Here is a 19,156-nt window from a genome sequence, read left to right on the forward strand (position 1 = left end):
GATCACTACCCCTGTGCAGAGAGGCGATGCAGCTCTGGTTTTGGGCAATCCAAGAAGGAATCTCTCTATCGGCAGTTCACCTAGCCGGAGAGAAGAACTTGACAGCGGACGCTCTGAGCAGGCAGAACACAGTCTCCCACGAGTTGGAGCTAGCTCAGGAAGTCCTTCAAGAGATCTTCGCCCTTTGGGGAACCCCTCAGGTAGATCTGTTCGCCACCAGCCTAAACAGGAAATGCGACCTGTTCTGCTCAAGGGAATTTCCCCCAAAAGGAGCTCTGGGAGACGCGTTTATAGTGGACTGGGAGTTTCCGCTTCTGTACGCGTTCCCACCGGTCCCTGTCATTCCTCAAATGATCAGGAGGTTGAGAAGATTCCGGAGAACCATGATCCTAATTGCCCCGGATTGGGCCAGGAGAACGTGGTACCCGGACCTTCTAGACTTGTCCATCTGCCCTCCAATTCGAATTCCACTCAGAGAGAACCTACTCTCACAGAAGGGAGGTCAGGTTCTCCATCCAGACATCAAAACCCTCAACCTTCACGCTTGGCTTCTGAAAGGCTGAGGTACAAGGATTGGGACCTCCCTGATGATGATATGGAGGTGCTGCTTTCGGCAAGGAGGCCAGCAACAAAGTCTTTATACCGCTGCCGTTGGAACAGATTTTGCAGCTGGTGTAGAGAACAGAATATCGACCCTTTTTCATGTGGTACACCAATGGTTTTGTCCTTCCTACTATATTTGGCAAATTCAGGCCTTAAAGTTTGCACCATTAAGGGCTATCTCGCAGCGCTATCCATCTTTAAGCGCACTGCGGAAGAACCATCCTATTTCAAATTACCCTTGGTTATACAGTTTCTAAAGGGGTTAACCAATGTTTATCCCCCAAGACCATTCCTAGTTCCCCTATGGTATTTAAACTTAGTACTTACTTTCCAGATGGGCACACCTTTCAAACCTCTCCATTCTTGTTCGTTAAGATTCCTTACCCTTAAAACTGTTTTATTAATAGCACTTACATCTGCTAGAAGGGTGAGCGAATTACAAGCTCTTTCTTGTAAACCCCCTCACACAATATTTCACAAAGACAAAGTTGTCCTGCAAGTGAAGCCTAATTTCCTCCCAAAGGTGGTTTCTGAATTCCATATCACTCAGAAGATTACCCTACCATCTTTCTATCCTCCTCCTCACCCGGGGAAAGAGGAAGAGAGGTTACACAGGCTAGACCCTAGGAGGGCTTTAAGTTTTTACATCAGTAGACTAGCCAGGATAAGACAGGCAGACCAGCTGTTTGTAAGTTGCGCATGTCACAAGCTGGGGTTACCAATAACTAAGCAGACAATTTCCAGATGGATCATTCTAGCCATTCTGGAATGTTATAAACTGGCAGGGAAAGAGCCCCCTCAAAACCTTAGGGCTCATTCGACCAGAGGTATTGCAGCTTCATCGGCCCTCAAAAGAGGCGTGCCGGTTAAAGACATCTGTGCGGCCGCTACATGGTCGTCTGTCCATACCTTTACACGTTTTTACAATTTGGATTCCTCCAGTCAAGAGACTAGGTTTGGAAGGGCTGTACTACATTCTATTCATCAATAGAAGACAGTGTGAAGTCAGTACTCCCTCCTCCAATAATAGAATACTGCTATGGGAGCCTATCTAAGATGAGGAATACGTCGGAGGACACAATCCCTTCGAAGAACAACTTACTTCTTACCTTGTAAAGTTCTTTCGACGGGATGTTCCTCCGACGTATTCCTCATCGACCCTCCCATCCATCCCCGCAGTTCTACTTCCCCTGTTGTTGCAGCTTACGCTCCTTCAGGGTGATTAGTTTAGTCCAGAAAGTATTATTGTGGGCTACAAAACGGAACTGAGCAACGGACTCTGCGCGCGGCCTTTATAGGTAGGATGACATCGATACGGCGGCTGTCGAGGGACATCGACTCGGAGGACGTCGACGCGCAGCGCCCTCTAGAGAGAAAAAATTTTCCGAGGCCAGCAAAGCTGGAAGGAGAGATCTAAGATGAGGAATACGTCGGAGGAACATCCCGTCGAAAGAACGTTACAAGGTAAGAAGTAACTTGTTCTTCTATTATTTCATGACCTACTTCAGACACGCATTATTCCGGCCTCTTGGCATATTTCTTTTGTGATTCCAATATATAAAAAGGGTGACCGCTCCAATCCTCTTAACTATCGGCCAATAGCCATATTGGATGCAGACTTAAAAATCTTCTCTGGTATTATTTTAAATCATATACATAGCTGGATTAACAGGAATACTATCCTGTCTAAATTCCAATTTGGTTTTAGAAAAAATGTGGGGACTGATGTGGGAGGGCTCCTGTAAACCACTATGCAGAACAAAGCATGGAAAAAGGACGCTGCGCAAATTTACATCGCATCCATTGATTTGTCAATGGCATTTGACAAAGTGGATGGAACGGTGCTGTGGGGCAAGTTAAAACATCTGGGAATGCCACTTGTCCTACTTTCCATTCTAATCCAGTTACACAAGGGATCCCAACTGCAGGTCCGGCTGAATAATGAGGGTAGTCCCTCCAATTTAATCGATGCACCGAAGGGACTAAGACAGGGGTGCGTTTTCGCACCTACGATTTTCAACCTCTATGTCTCAGATGTAAGGGCGGGGCTGGAAGAGGTGGCTTTTGTAACCCCGCTGATTGAGGGGGAAAAAATCTGTTGGTCTGCATACGCAGATGATTTCATGCTTTTTGATGACACTCCCATAGGGTTGCAGCGTCTGCTTTGTAGATTCCGAGACTACACTGTAGCAAATCATCTACAGATTAATGAGAACAAGACAGTTGTTATTCGACTGCACCCGAGTCCCTACATAAAACAATACTCCTGGTTTTTGAACCACATAAAATTAGCAGTAAAACCTAATATAAGATACTTGGGATACCCAATTTTTGGCAACAAGCAGAAATTTCACTATAGACAACACATGGATGGGAAAATCATACCTTTACTGTTACAATTGAAAAAAATTGATTGCAAATATGGGAAATTTTCGGTTTTACCAGCTCTGTGCTTTTATAAGCAAAAAATACTGCCACAGGTTTGCTATGGAGTGGAGCTTTTTCCATGCTGGTCTATGGAAGAACTGTGCAAATATGAAGGACAGTTATTGAGAATAATTCTACCATGCTTACCAAAGTGTATCCCGGTGGCAGTTTTAAGGTATGAATTAGGCTTAAATTCTCTCATGCATGATAATGTGGAAAAAAATATCCCTACTGAGGAAACTGGTGACAACAGTGAGAAGAACCCTTTGATCTCCTGGGTTCGGGTATACGCAGCAATAACACTATCTACTTATATGATCTATCTCAGGGAAGAATGGACAACACATCTTGAGGAGTTGGGCCTAACCCTTGAACTCCTAATGTTTAATCCAAACAAAGTAAAAAAAAGATTGGAATGGGGGGATTGGGATAATACAATGGGTACAGTAGGGGCCACTAGGTTCCAAAAACACATTGTAAACCACTATAAAAAACTGGGCACTGTTAAAACATATCTTGCACTGTTCCCCGATAAACCAGCTAGGCATATATTTACGCCCATTAGATGTAATGCTCTACCGACTAGATACATTTCATCTGCTCGGAGCAAAGATCCTGTACGGGAACTAAGCTGTCGATTTTGTGAGGTAATGGGAGTGGAAGAGACGTTCGAGCACCTGATGGCATACTGCTTCACATTAAGACTTCTTCGGATACAGTATTTTAGCAAATTTGTTGCTTTTTTGGGGTTCAGTCAACTTGCAATCGCTCTGAATGAAAATGCTACATGGAACAGATAAATCTCTACAATTAACCATTGTGAGGTATTTGAGATGTGTATGTAAACTAGAAGTACAAAGTGAATCACATGTGGGAAATGTTGACTAAGTAAGCCTATGAGTAGAACACTAGAATTCTGTGATGTTGGCAATGACATTGAGAACTTTGCATCCTCTCTAATCTGTTTCTAGCTTTTTTTTCTTGTGTAATGATGGTAAATTGCTCATGTTATTTATATGTTGCGATGTTTTTTTTATTCTGTGATTGTCTTGTTTTATCTGATCTTGTGATTGTCTTGTTTCTTTAATTATCTATTAATATGTTTTAAAATCGTATAGTTTTCTTCTAATTTTTGTAAAGGTTATTCATAACCATATACAAATAAAAAAATTAAGAAAAGATACCACAAAAAAGTGTCTAGGAACGCGAGTTTGGAACAAATCCAGTTGTACATTACCCACAGAGCGTACATGACCCCTCCGAAGATTGCAAGGTTTAAGAATGCAGGAACACAATCATGTCCTAAATGCAGAGAAGAGAATGCGGGATTGGTACATACATGCTGGGCATGCTCAGAAATAAGGAGATTCTGTGAGGAGATAGCCCACCTCATGGCGGAGAAAGAGATAAGGCTAGATGTGGGAGGGTTTCCCAGGCCACGTAAGCTAAAGCATGTCAGTAAACTTAAGGACCAGCTTATATACTGGCTAAGCGCAGAACAGCCATGAACTGGAAATCACGTAATAGGCCGAGAGTTGAAGTGTGGTGGCATGACCTTTGTAAATGGGCAGATGCAGAAACAGTGGTGTGGGGCGAAGCAGCTAGCATATGGAGGGAGGAGGAAGCTGAAACATTGATAGCCTGGAGACACTTAGTAGCTATGCTATCGGGATCTGCCCAAATTGACCCAGATGTTAGTGGTTCCTCGGCGGGTGAAGGGGAAGGGGTGTGCCCAGTTGAAGTGGTAACAGACGGTGGTGTGGGGTAGGCTTGGGATAGGGAAGGGGAGCAAGGGGGAGGCGGTGGACACAGCATAGATATAGCACGGAAGACTTGAAATGTAAAAGCATTGTTCACTGTCTGATTTCTTTTGGTTGATTGTGGTTTGTTGTTAAAATTAATAAAAATTGTTTTAAAAAAATATCTGGGGTTTGACTTAGTGGACGCGAACCTGTAAAGATGTAGAAAGAGGCGTTAAAGAAAAAAATTCATCCACTAATCGCACAAATGCGAATTGTCTACCCAAAACGCTGCAAATATTCGATGCTACCCCTGATTGAGTTTTATATTCTCAAGGTAGAGGCCACAATACTCTACGGCCTAGATATGTGCTTAATGCAAATTGATATAATTCTTGACCAAATCCATGGTGAATTATGGGAGAAAACCCGAAGACTTGCAAACTCACTTCTGAATGTTATTCTTAGACATGAGCTAGGGCTCTCTGCGCTGTCTGCTAGACATCATTGGCGATTACTTCTGACTTTTGCTAAGATGATGTTCCCTCCACCTAACTCACTGTATGAGAATTTAAGGATTATGATTAGGGAGCGTAACCCCCGTCCATGGTCAAATATTCTAATAGAATGGAAGCTCTACTATTGGAAATGAGGCTAAAGACAGCGGACCTTGAATTTAGGCAAATCCATGTTTAAAAAAAACTCTGAGCTAGATTGGTGTCACAAGATTGAGCGCATATCCTTATTACGATCTTATAAGGAAATTCACAATTCACCACAAAAGTGTACCTCGTCAGCTAAATTTGGTGCAATTTCCTTTTAACGTATTGCATGACCTTTATTTAAGGTTCAAACTGAATCAGATTCCAACGTATGATGGAATCAAATAATGGTACCCTCACATTAGAAAGGATGACAATGAGAATTGTAGATTTTGTAAAATGAAACAAATAAACATGTGGTTATTTTCAATCCTTATTTTGATGAGAAACAAACTCAAAGCTTTTGAATTTTGAGAATTGGTAGCACCAAACTATCTAGGGAATAGTTTTGGGCCACATGTATGTGGGGACCAGTATCAGTCTGATTCTCTGATTATCAAGATTTCTCTTACACATAAATGAGGAACTCGCGAGTAAGCTTCAGTCTCTGCTTAATCAACAGCTGTTTAAAAGTTGTGTCAGAATGAGTTTGTAATGCAACTTTCTAGCACTTATGTGAAGTTGTTTTGCTTATTTGAGTTATTGCTGCAATTTAGTGGTATGCCATTGGAATTGTGAAGAAAAAATCCGGAAAAGGGGGAAACCAACACACTTAACATTGTTATAGCAATACCCCCTTCTCTGATGTACTAATGAATCATTAAATAATGGCATATACTTTGTATGACTTTGTCAATTGATTATTGTGCAATTTTGTGATGGGTTTGATATTATGCCCTTGACATGTTATGTTGTGGTTGGGGCAATTTGGTTTAAAGTTACATTATGTATAAGCGTTGCTCCACAATCTTTGGTGAATCATATGCAGGCATATGAGGATTTTATTGGAAATGTGTAAAGGAACTACGTCTTTTATCAGCAATGTGAAATTATGTATTCATATAGAAGTATGGAATATTGGGCATATGTATGTTGTAAAAGTTTGTTGACAAACTAAAAACAACACATTTTTTTAAAAATACTGTGTTCTTCCTATTTTGTCCAGCGCACTACCATGCACCATCTTTTTTACTGCATAATGCCATTTAGGAGTGCCATATACACAATGTCCGTGCCATGATGTTTAAGGCCTACCCTTTGGCAATCTAGTGTTTTTTGGCTTTCTTCTCTCTAATGTCCGCAAAAGCCATGTAAGGTATTCACTTTCGTGGAATTAGCATGGAATCCTGGACAAATAGCATTGTGTATATGACCTGGTGGAAAGGAATTGGGAACAGAGATTGCTTGGTCCCAGTCAACATCCATGAGAGCATTTCTGTGGGTGGCCAGATGCTGGGGTTTGTTCAGCCCTCACCTTTGAGATGCTGCTGGTCACATTGCTGGGCTGGGGCAACCTCCAGCACGAATTTTTCATAAGTAGAGTCCTTTCTACTGTCCCTCAGTTCATCCACTGGTTTCAAAACCCTGAAGAAGAGGACACTGCACTGAAGATCCGGAAGATTACTGCGATGGACCACCAGCATTGACAAAGCCATATCACGGTGAAGCCCTGCTTCTCTTGCTGAGAACACAGACAACCCTTGCCAGTGCTTCAACCTTTGAATTAGTGGGACCAACCATTCCCTGCCCATGAACCAGAAGCCTGCATCAGAGGAAGATGCAGGTTTTCCTGAGGGCTGCCACTCTTCTGCAAGGGCCTTTCTGCTGCACCAGTCACCGTCCTGAGCAGGATCTTGGGACTCTGCAGGTCGTCGACTTGTGGCGTAAGATTGTCACTCTTGCTGTTGGTGCTGTCCTGGATGACGAGGGGCCCTCCTGGAGTCAAATCTTTACTGCCGCCACAGTTCCCACCTGGTTTCTTCTGCTGTGTTGTGGGGGTCTGTTCACATTGTAGGAAACTTTCTGCACCATTGATTGTGGTGTAGGGGGTAACAGGCAAAGTGACTAAAGATGGTGTTGGGTCTAGCTACACAGTGGTTCCGATCTTTAGTTCAGTGACTCTTAAATAACCCAGGAGCGGTCGCTCCTTCAGTCGGAGTACGGGGCACAAGTGTACTTACCTATTTTCGTGCCCCCTTCCCACGGTTTTTTGAAGTATTGCCAAAGATATTTTGCCAACTTACAGTTTACCCATTTTCTGTTACCGGCTGTTCCACTTTTTTCTTTACTGCAATATTCCGGGCGTAGACCCCATGTGCCCTTCTTATTACCCCAACCCTCCACCCCATATATACCTTAGCCCAATTTACCATGTGCATTTTGCTGCAAAAAAGTGGGAAACGGTCTGCAAAAATGAATTTGGCTAAACTGTACGTCGGCAAAACAGGGTTAGACCCCTCCCACCATTAGGAAATTAATGAATGCAAAATTCACTACCTACTCTCTCTTGCCTGGCTGTAATCAGTGGAGTTCTATCCAAGGATCCACCCCTCAGAGTAGCACCATGTGAGGTGGGTTTGATTGTTTTGTTTATTTGATATAGCGTGAGTACAAAACCCTCAGGTAGCTGGGCGCAAGCAATACAAGAATACTTGGAAACTTAGTTACAGAGCAACGCAAGAATACTTGGAACTTGGTTACAGTACAATTCAAGGATACTTAGGAACTTGGTTGCAGAACAGTGCAAAAGTACTTATGAACAGGGTGGTGGAGCAATGCAAAAATACTTGGAAAAAGAAGATTACAGAGAATGTGTTCATGGTATGCTAAGTTGCAGAGCAGTCGGAAAGAGGAAGGCGAGGGAGTGCGGGTCATAACAAAGGTGAAAGTCATAAAGGGGAAGTTATGTTTCAGTGTCAGTAGCTCGTAGCCAAGTAGTGACTCTCCGTCTGAAACTCGAGTAGGGCTGGTCAGTTCTACGGTCTACAGGGAGTTCATTCCATGTTTGGCCAGCTATAACTGGGAAGCTAGAGCCACCAGCAGAACTCTTTTTGTATAGGGAAACCATATGCTTGTAGGCATTAGTGAGTCTCGTAGGTCTGTCAGAGATTTCTTTAGTAACTCTGTCAGCAAGGTAAGGAGGAGCTAGGTTGTTAAGACATTTGGATGTTAGAGAAAGGGTTTTGAGAGTTATCCTGTCTTTAATTTTGAGCCAGTGTGTTTTTCTTCGAAATGCCGAAATGTGTTCTCTGATCGGCATGTTTAGAGCTGCTCTAAGAGCGTTATTTTGGAGCCTTTGAAGTTTATCAAGGATGTATTTATGGGAACCTGCATATAGAGCATTGCAATAATCCAGTCTGGATAGAATAGGTGCGTTAGCAAGGGTAATGCAACTAGTCTCAGATAGGAACGGTCGGCAAGCTTGGATCAATTTGCAGGTGTAAACTGTGGAGGATGCTAGAACGTTGGTTTGTTTCTTGAATGTGAGTGCTTAGTCGAGATAGACACCAAGGGTTTTGACTGCAGGCATCACTTTAATGACATTACTGTCAATGTTAAATGAGTCGTAGCTAGGATTGAGTTTTTTGATAGCCGACTCTGAGCCTAGGATTGTATACTCCTAAAAGGGAACACTTAGTCACACCTGGAACGGTGGAACTAAAATCTGTGCACACTTTAGAGCAAAACAATGCCTGCTGAATTCAAAGGAAAAGTAAAAAAAAAGAGAAATACAGTTTTTAATGTGTAATATGAAGTGATTTCAGAAGACCGTAGTAGTCATATATAATGAATGAAGTCTCACTACTTCATATAATAGATTGTGAACATAAATCTGTCGCACAACATAATATTTGCATTGATACAGAGATAACATTTTCAATTGTTAGAATTTCACAACAAGCTTTCAAGTAAGAACAGTATTGCCTCAGTTTATTCTAGGAAATAAATCAAGATATACACTTCTAAACAATGATGATTTCAAAGTGTATCCTTTACTCTAAACACGACCCGTTTCGGGCTTAGATGCCCTTCATCAGGTATAACAATTCATAGATTATGTAAAATAAAGAAATATATTTGTAACTACGAATTATGTCCACTACCTATTGTTGTACTTTCCGATCTGCAACAATTATATGAACACATTGACCTTGGTGTCCTAGAGATGCCTCTTCTCTTTGTGATAACAAATTCATGTCAACCTACGTATTAGGTCTTCTCTCTAATCGAGAGAGTGGAATCTGGGGGTAAAGAGAATAAAAAATAAACTACATGAGTTTTATGGTAATAGTGGGCCAGAAATGGGACCAGTTGCTACTATATAGCGATGGGTCCCACTTCTAAGCCCTTTGTTAATTGAGTTGAATGCACAAACGTTTTAGATATGAAATGAAAAACGCTCACCTCGTTGCAAAACGCACTGGGTTTCGTTTGCTTGAAAAAGAGTCAACTTTTGGCCGTGCAATGGCATTGGATGCTTTAACACCATGTCTACGATATGCTGGTAAGTATAATATAATCCTGAAAGAGGTGTCCCTGTGTACTCCTAATACTCTTACTTATCTTATAAATCCAAAGGTGCATTTAAAATACATACTTTTACCAACGTGTTGAGTTTGCCAAAGCTTGTGCATGGAAACTTTTGAGACCACCTACCCCTCTCTCGGGTACTTATCCGAAACCTTGAGTATGTTGCTGCATTAGGCCTGCTTATCTGATAGAGAAGAACTGCTGAAGTTGAGTGACTGCCTTGTATTTGTAAGGCAGGGTAAATTGTTTGTTTTAATGCATTGTTCTTCCAATTTACTTGCTACGATTTCATTGCTTTTCTTGATTGAACTGGGTTTACTGTCTATTAGTGTAAAATATAGGTAGTATCACTTTGAGAGTGCCAACTGTGTGCATTTAGGTGTATAAACATGTATTGTCTGATATAGGTTTTTATTGAGTTTTAGGAGCATTTTTCAAAGTTACCTTCGAATGGATTGTGTCCTCCCACGTATTCCTCATCTTATGATAAATCGCTATCTCCAGCTTCGCTGCTTCCGAAGCAGCGAAGCTGGAGATAACGATTTATCATAAGATGAGGAATACGTGGGAGGAACAGCCAGTCGAAAGAACGTTACAGTTGGTAAGTAACTTGTTCTTGTGTTTTAGAACTTAGAAAAGTCCACCTATGCGTAGCAAGGTTATTCAAAACTTCAGTTTGCAAAGTCACTCTCTTAAGTAACCTTAACCAAGAAGCAAAGCTGACCTAAGGAGGAAAGGACAATGTTGTGTAGTACAGTTAGCACTTAGCAGAACTGATGAGGAAAAGGCCCACATAGCTATGTTACAAAACCAACACACTTTTATTATGATACTACACTAAGGCACCCTGTAAATATTTCAAGTAAACATGTATTTTTATTTATTTATTTTATTGTGCATTTGTAAGGTGCTTATACATCAAGAAATTGTTTCAAAGCGCCCACAGGGCAAATGCGGAGGGAACATGGGAATAAAGGGCAAATAGAATAAACTGATGTACAGGAAAGAGGCGGTCCTAATGGGCCTTGTGAGCATTCGGAACATGCAAGTGCAGAGAGGGAGAAAGGAAGGGGTAAGTGCTACAAGTTCCACAGAGGGAAGTGCCAGGGAGTCAGTTGCAAGCAACCGTTCAGGCATCAGTTCCTGGTAGGCATTACCTGGTAAAGAGTCATCACTTGCCAATACAATAAGTGCAGGCCTTTGAGAAACACAGGCAAGTGCTGGGAGAGGGTGGAAGCCCAGGACCCAGAAGGACACATAAGGGCCCAGGCCACCAATCTTAGCGACTTTGGGGTTTAGCACGGGAGGGAGAGGGGGGAAGGCGGAGGTGTAGAGGAAGGTCTTGAGGAGCTTCTAGAATTTGAGGAGATCCGGATCAAGACGGGAAGGAAGGGGGAGGCTGTTCCTGTCATGAACCATCGGACACGCCCCTTTTGGACTTCCTGGTGCTTGACACATCGGGGCTTACACTCTGTTGTACTTCCAACATGGCCATGAAACACAGAACGCTGTCTACCAGCTTTCACGTCAGACGTAGCACGTTCTATAAAGAAGCCACGCCCTTGCGGCCCCACGCGTCTCAACGCTGCTGATCGCTGTGGCTAGACGTGTGCTCCTTAGTTCGCCTTCGCTGAACTCTGTAGTTTCCTGGTTCCCGGACCCTCGCTTCCTCCTTCTATCTTCCCTTCCTCCTTATCCTGTCTTACATCCCGGATTCCGTGCACCCGCCTCCGAGTACACCTCCTTCGTTTTCTGGACTTCCTGGAGATTCCTAGTGATCCTGGATGTAGAACGCTGAACTCACACTGGAACCCAAAGACGCCCATACGGGGTTGTACAAAACCCAAACCATACGCAAGAAGACTCCTTCCAAGAATTCCAGCAAACATCAAACTCAGGTGAGAAAGGGGGAAACCTGTGACAGTTCCACAGGAGGGAGCCAGCTCAGGAAAAAGAACGGCCACCATCTCGCTGCTTAGAGAAACTCTTGACGCGCAGAGAGTTGGAGCTGGAGGAGCGTAAAGATCTGGAGGGAGAGTATTTGGTAATAGCAAGTTGTAGATAGCGTGGTCCCCGTCCCCAGACAGCCTTATGGATGATGCAACGGGATTTTAATGTGATCCTTGCGGTATCCAGTGATTCCCTCGAATACTAATCATCGAATGCAAAAGCCTCAGAAAAAAATGCATCAAAAAATGAATTTCTTTTGTAGGTAAAGGTTTTCTTTTATGGGTTAAAATGGGTTTTAAGGGGTAAAAGAACAGGGGTTGGGGGGCCCACTCAATAAATATATATTTTTTTAATGAATTTTTTTAATGCATTTTATTTCAAGGCTTTTGCTTTTGATGCTTTAGATGTCAAGGCTATCACTAGGAACTGATCCTTGCAGCAACCGGGAGTCAGTGGAATGATTTTAGGGCTGAAGAGATATGGTTCGTGGGCTTGAGGCCAAGGATAGGTCTCGGAGCCCTATTCTGGATAAACTGGAGGGGGGCAGAGCGAGGAAGAGGGTAGATTAAGGAAAAGACTGTTGCAGTAGTCCAGCCTAGAGAACCAGAGCTCTAGAGACATTGAACTTCTTGGGAAAAGTGAGAAAGGAAGTATACCTCTGAGGAGCTGGAGTTCATAATTGGCGTTCTTGCCAAGGTCCAGGATGTGAAGGAGAAGAGTGGAGCCGAAGATGACTCCAAGGTTTCTGGCTTTAGATGAAGGAGAAGGGGAAGAGCCCATAGAGGGCGGCCAGAGTGAAGGGAGGAAAGAGGGTGTTCAGCTTAGTTGGGTAACCCCCTATGGGTTAAACACTTACTTTAGGAACACAGGCATGTATTGAAACAATAAATGCATTTACCAGGCTAGCCAGAACATATGTTAAGCACTGTTAGGGTGTTTCGCCAAAGTCCCGTCTGTGATAAGACTTCAGAAAGCCTGCATTGGATGAACAATGTTACACCCGTTGGGCTTAGCCTGAACTACCCAAAGGTTTGGTAGCAATGCCTGAGCAGCCAGGCTTTGTCTAGGAGGGATGGGGCTGAAGTGATGCACACAGTACTCTGAGCATACACTTAGTTCAAGGAAACTCATACACATTTGAGTTATATAAGAAAATAGGTATTTATTTATGTACACTAAGGCTTGTAGCATTCAAGTAAGGTAAGTACTATCACACAATAATATAATAGGCGAACAGATGCAATATTCACAGAGTTAGATGCTTCAGAATAGCAATAATGGTAACAAATAACATAATCAAACCACCTGAAACATATATGCAACGTATAGAAACTTTGATAACTTAGAAAGTCCAACCAGTCTTACGTGAGTCTTACAAAGTCAGAGGGGACACTGGGAGAACAGTGACCAAAGGCTGGTGAAGACAAGGCAAGAAAGCAGAGTTAGGGGATCAAAGGAGCAGAGTCCAGCAGAAACCTATTCAAGTTTGCAGGTTGATAAGTTAGGTTTGCTTTTGCAAGGAAATAGTTTCCGTAGCCGGATTGCCCCAAAGACGAGTTTCCCAAGGCAAGGAAGAACACAATGGGTTTTCCACCCCAATGTAGCTCAAGGTAGCCCCTGGAGGGGTGCAAGGATTAATTGAATACAGCCCCCTGGAGCAAAAGAACAACAGAGAAAGCCCCAGGTAAGTACCTAGGAGTGGGACATTACCTTTTCAATGAAGAGCACGATGCCACAGGACGGTCCGCAAGGTGAGGTGACAGCAGACTCCGGTTCAGGTTTCTTGGCCTTGGCGGCTCAAGAAGGATCTTTGGAGGCACCAGACAGTTGCACTCTTTCAGTGGGATGCCAAGCAGAAGCTCTTCATGGCACTGACTCGTTGGAGCCCTTCACAGGCTTCAGAACAGCGACCGTCGTTGTCCGGGAGACTTCTCTCCAGTTCTCGGTTCTCGACTCGGCCAATGGGAACATATAGGAGCAGGAAAGAGTCATTGCAGGCCCAGAAGGATGCCCAGAAAGATGCCCACAAGGTTTTAGCCAAAACTGCGCTTCACTAGACGATGTACTGCAAAATGGCACGGGTGGCAGGGTATTGGGATTTTGTAGGCCCGGGAGGCGTAGTTCTTAGCAGAATGGTTAAAAATACAGGTGGTCTTGAGACAGGATAGGCCCACCAGTCCAGGGGAGGAAGTCCTCTTCAGGAGAGTTTCCCTGTCACTCGGAATTCGGGGTCGGGTCGGCAGCGGTCACTCAGCGGCTCTGACTGTCATTGGAAATTGCTGGGTACATCCTTCTACGAATCCTCGGATCTTCAGTCCAGTAGATGACTTCTGCTCCAGGACCCTCGCCTTCTATACAGACAAACCGGCTGAGCCCACCAATCACCAAACATGCATCCATTCAAACCTGGGGGGGTGACTGTCCAATGGGGAAAGCCAGCCTCCCAGAGCAAACTGGTTCCAAGCAGGCATGCTGCAGGACAAAGACATGGGGAGTTTCGCTCGCCTCCCCCACTTCATGTCCTTTCATGCACTTGGGAGTCTTGGCAGGTGTTCCAAGGGAAGCCCGCAAAAGACCCATCAAAACCTCCCACGCCCAGGCAGGTAGAAGAAAGCTTATGAAAGAACAAGTCATCAAGAACAGGCTTAAAAATATACAGCCACCATTTCCGTCAAATGGTGTCACTTACCACGAGTGCAAAGGCAGCCTGTGACAAAAATCCTCAAAGTCATGTAAAAAGGCACACTGCCACCAACCTGTCATATGAACTTCGAACAGTAACTAAAAGTTCCTGGAAAAGCTAGAACAGGGAGACATTGCTTTCCCTCAGCCTCTCACTTAAGGTGGGGGTGCTGATCTCACAAAATAAATGACAGGGGGGACCAAAATGGTCCCCTTGCTCTGGTAAGATGAGTCCACACAAGTAAAATGAAAAGGGTAGCTCAAGGAGCTCCCAGTAACACTGCACAGAAAGTGCTGTGGGTGGCAATAATAAAAGTTAGATGCCAGAAAAGATGGAGGAAGCATAACTCAATTAAAAAGTATCAAAAAGAGGTTCCTGTGGCTAGAGTTAGAGAATAAGTGAGTGTGAAAAAAGGTTCCCACTCACTCAGGAGAATCAGTTCAATAGTCCAGCAATAATGCTAGGGGACTCACAAAGTGGGGAGAATTTCATTCAAGAAGGGGCCTATCAAGCACATATCAATAAATAGGCCTTATAATTAGAAGGCCCTCAGCACCATATTTTAAAACATCTGAAGTCCAGCTCTGGCCTGTGCCAAGTCTCTGGTAGTCTTTTAGGTGTCCTAAAAGGTTCCTGGGGGAAGAGGTGAATGGTGCAGGGTGAATGCAACATGTGAATTAAGGATTTAAGGTTCTTAAGTCGAGTTTCAGTGAAAGTAGGAGCAACTACCACCCCTGGGGTTCACAAGGATGACCCACAGAAGTACTGCCCAGACACCATCGTTCTGGACCAGCCCGGGAAAGCACTACGGTAAGAAGGACTTTGCATCAGTGCCAATCCAATGGGGAGAGGTCTGTTCAAGATATATGTGTTCTCAGCAGGAGCCCCCAGAAAGTTACAAACCGTCCCAGGTTACAGTAAATCGCTGGGGAAGACATGCCTTACCATTGTGGACGCTGTGCACAGTCCCCAGGTCTCTGGTTGTTGGGTGTTCACTGCCAGAGGAGACTTCAGACTGCACTGGGTGTGTCCAGATTTGGTTCCACAATGAAGGAGAGATCCTCATGGAGATCTTCACAGATGCACATCTTACATTGATCCCAGACAGAGTCAAGTAGCACTCAGCAACTCAGTGCTAGCACTGGTCTTTCTGCAGGCTGGTCTCCTGGTGGAGGGTAGTATAGTAGATTTCTAGACTCCCAGCAGAGCCTCAAGGATGCCCACAAAGAGTCATCTATTGGGCCAGCCGTAAGTCCTTGAAACAATGAACAGCTTGTTCTGGGCCTTGCAGAGGAGTGCAAAAATGTTTGGTCAGAAGACAGGTGATGTAACTCAAGCTGGACAGGTGATTGGCTGGCCCCATCATTCCGAGGGAGGAAGGCACCTTACAGAGGTTTTCCCTGTCGAATTGAAGGTCGAGGTTTGCAATTAGGTGAGCAACCGTTAGTTTGTGTAGCAGTTCTCAGGTCGTCTTCTCCCTAGATTTCTTTTCCTGGGTCGTGCTCATCTCCTTTGATCCAGAAAATAGGCTCGGTGTAACCCCAAATCTCCAATAAGGACAATTTGCAATATTCAAACTTGGAGGTGGCTATCCAATAGCAGATAGCCAGCATCCCATAATCTGCCCAGCAACATCTATATCCCACAGGAATGTGGATAATGGGTAAGAGCCACTCTTCCCACTTTGTCAGCACACACACAAAGAAGAGCCTACGTGAACATTTTGCAAGAAGCCCACGAAGGGGCGTGAAGGGGAACCAGCCATACCTTCAAGATAGCCAACAAAGGACAGGCCAACAGGACTCAAAACACATGGAGATGCCTTTTGGCCTTTTGTGGGTATATTGTCCCTTTAAGTGCATTTTCCTGGGGAAAAAAAAGCAGGCTGGGATAATGCAGCCAGATAAATTGTCAAAATGTAACGTGCCTACTGGTCCTAGAGACCCAAGCTGATCTGTACTGATGATGCCCAATGAGGCCAAAACATGTCTGGGGATGCTTGTTGTCCCATGCAGAAGGGATGTGACCTAGCAGTTCAGGCTGGACTATTCCTTTTGGGGTGGGACCAAGCCTGATTTGCATATTGTCTTTCCCCGTTTGTAGTGGCTTAGCAGGCTGCAAAACGATGGTCTGGAGGGTTGCACAGAGCTGTGTCCGAAGCTATGATTTATTCAAAACCTCCCAGCAATCAACTTTTGGTTTTGCTTAAGTCGCACCCGAGTGGGACGGGTATGCCCAGACATGGGTCCCAAACCTGCTGGGCCACGTGATCCAAGCTAATCCCCACTGATAATGCCCAATGAGGCCGAAACATGTCTGGGGATGCTTGTGGTCTTGTGCAGCAGGGATGTGACCTAGCAGTTTGGGCTGGACTACATCTTTTGGGGTGGGACCAGGCCTGATTTGCATATGGTCTTTCCCCTTCTGTAATGGCTTGGCAGGCTGAAAAACGATGGTCTGGAGTGTTGCCCAGAACTTGCCCGAAGCTATGATTTATTCAAAACCTTCCAGCAATCAATGTTTGGTTTTGCAAAAAGTAACGACTGCCAACAACCTGTTCAGAGGATACCTGGGAAGTGCCAAAAAGGCTGATTAGTACAAAGGGTAGGTTAGTGCTCCAAACAGTAAAACAAATCAATCATAAAAGGGAGTGGGTCTCGTAAGTGTGAGGATTAACCAGTAAACCCAAAAGGACATTGTAAAAGGAACCCCTAAGTGTCCCTGACAGGACAGCAAATATGGTTGGGTGTCCTGCCATAGGAAAGCATGGAAGCCAAACCAACAGAAAGCAGTATCCCCACACTGCAACCTTAAAAGGAGGGTCCAGTTTTCTGAAATCAAAAGTAATTGCAAGAGGTGAGAGCAATTTAAAAAAACAAAGTCTGACTCGCCTTCAAAGTCATTGAAAAAATCCCAGTCCAGCAGTAGTGATGGGAGGCTCGGGACAGATAGGGTATGGTTGACAAAAAGAACATCTCCCTAACATCAACTTTGACCGGTTAGTGTTTTAAAGGCCTATACATTTGTTCATCCTTGTACTTAGGTCTGGCCTTGCTCCTCAGCTCACGTTACCTAAATCGGGTTTTCGCAGAAAAAGTGATGATAATAGTATTCAAGTTGGTTGGCCTCTACAACCTTCATACACGGCTTGTTCTGAAAATCTTAAAAATGCTTAAATTATAGATCTTTTCCCAAACATTTTCACATAGACCGAAAACCACTCTTAAAATTCCCTAATGGCACTCAATGGTCAGTATTGATGTACAATGCCTCTTCGTTCACTGTGTTGTGTGATTATCAGAGGAGGGATAGTTTATTTTTGAAATTTCCCTGCTGTCTTGACGTCTTCTCCGAAATCCAGGGCACAGTTTAAAAAAAGTGTCCAGAAGCTAGGACAGAGAGAGTGCAATAAAGAACAGTTTCATCAAAACTGGGACATCTGCTTATGTTAATGCCCACATCAAAATCTAACAGTGTGATATTCCAGACCAACCAAATCTAAATGAGAGACAAGCTGCAAAAATACTGTTACGTGTAAGTAAAGTGCACCATATAATTCAATGGCAAATGGGTGCGTATAGCAATGTAAATTAAATATTCTGGCGTCAGAGGTCACCTTGTCTTGCAGTGTTTGGAATGAAGAAGCATTCTGTGGTGGCTGTGCTTAGACGTAGCCTTGGCCCCACATGCTGTTTGGGGGCTGAAGGGGATGAGTCATTGAGTATCCTATGCTGCACTGTTATGTTTATGGTTGCAGGTTGACTTGTTCCCCAGAGTGCAACAAAATATCTTGTGTGAATTCTTAGGTCATTGGTGTCCTTACTATGCAGTTAAATAGGTGTGTGATGGTGCTGTTTTCTTCCCACAGATGATAACGAGCTTTTGGTTGTCGATGGCTGGGATTGCACCTTCCCCAAGGACTCATCCAAGCTGGAGCCCAGTGCCAACACAGAGACTATGTGTAAGTGGATGAAAACCTGATGGGGCTGGAAAAGGGTATGGTATGTTGGGTATGGGGGTTTGGCTGCCTGACATAGTGGATGTAAGTGTTTGCATGTTTAATGAAATAAAATATGTGTATCCAGTGAAAATCACGTCATGAAAAATCTCATCAGGTGGTAATATTTACTTAATTTTCCATTAAATAAAATAATGCACTTTGCCAAAATATTATAGTACTGGAGAATAGTAAATAACACCAGTCCTAGAATATTTGGGGGAAGCATTTTAGAACTCAGGGGAAAAAAATAACCTTCCTGGCGAACTTTTTAAAGCAAGATTTTCACATAGAACTAAAATATGAGGAAGGTCAGGTAAATGCAAGCGTGGGAAGTCAAAGAGAAGCTGCATAGTTGGTGCAGTATGCTAGGGGAGGCTATAATTGATTCAGGGCAGAACATGTAAGTAGACATTAGCGAGGTCAGTGAGACAATATTTACGACTGGGACAAGAGAGGGCACTGACAAGATCTGAACGTGATATCACAGTGGAGAATATGCAATTCTCAGAGGGTTTTCATCGATTGCTCCAGTGAGCAAAGTCCTTAAAACCTTGAATAATCATCTGTGCAAACCTTATCTTTGTACTAGATAACCTTCCTGCAGATAGAAAAAAAAATATTCTTTCTTGAGCCAGGAAATGTTAGTCATAGCTACTTAGAAACACTTTTGTACAGGCGCGTT

General features: G+C 43.7%; 1 protein-coding gene across 4 annotated transcripts in view; it reads left to right on the plus strand.

Moving 5' to 3' along the window:
- The window catches only part of TUT1 (terminal uridylyl transferase 1, U6 snRNA-specific), a 688,083-nt gene that overhangs the window by 540,443 nt on the left and 128,484 nt on the right, over window positions 1–19,156 (plus strand). For all 4 annotated transcript variants that reach the window (XM_069645196.1, XM_069645195.1, XM_069645199.1 and 1 more), the window contains one exon: window positions 18,343–18,435. In XM_069645196.1, the coding sequence (XP_069501297.1) occupies window positions 18,343–18,435 (93 nt within the window). The remainder of the gene's footprint in view (window positions 1–18,342; window positions 18,436–19,156) is intronic.

The sequence above is a fragment of the Ambystoma mexicanum genome, chromosome 2p, assembly GCF_040938575.1.
Source record: "Ambystoma mexicanum isolate Mex_15411 chromosome 2p, UKY_AmexF1_1, whole genome shotgun sequence".
In the NCBI taxonomy this organism is placed as follows: Eukaryota; Metazoa; Chordata; class Amphibia; order Caudata; family Ambystomatidae; genus Ambystoma; species Ambystoma mexicanum.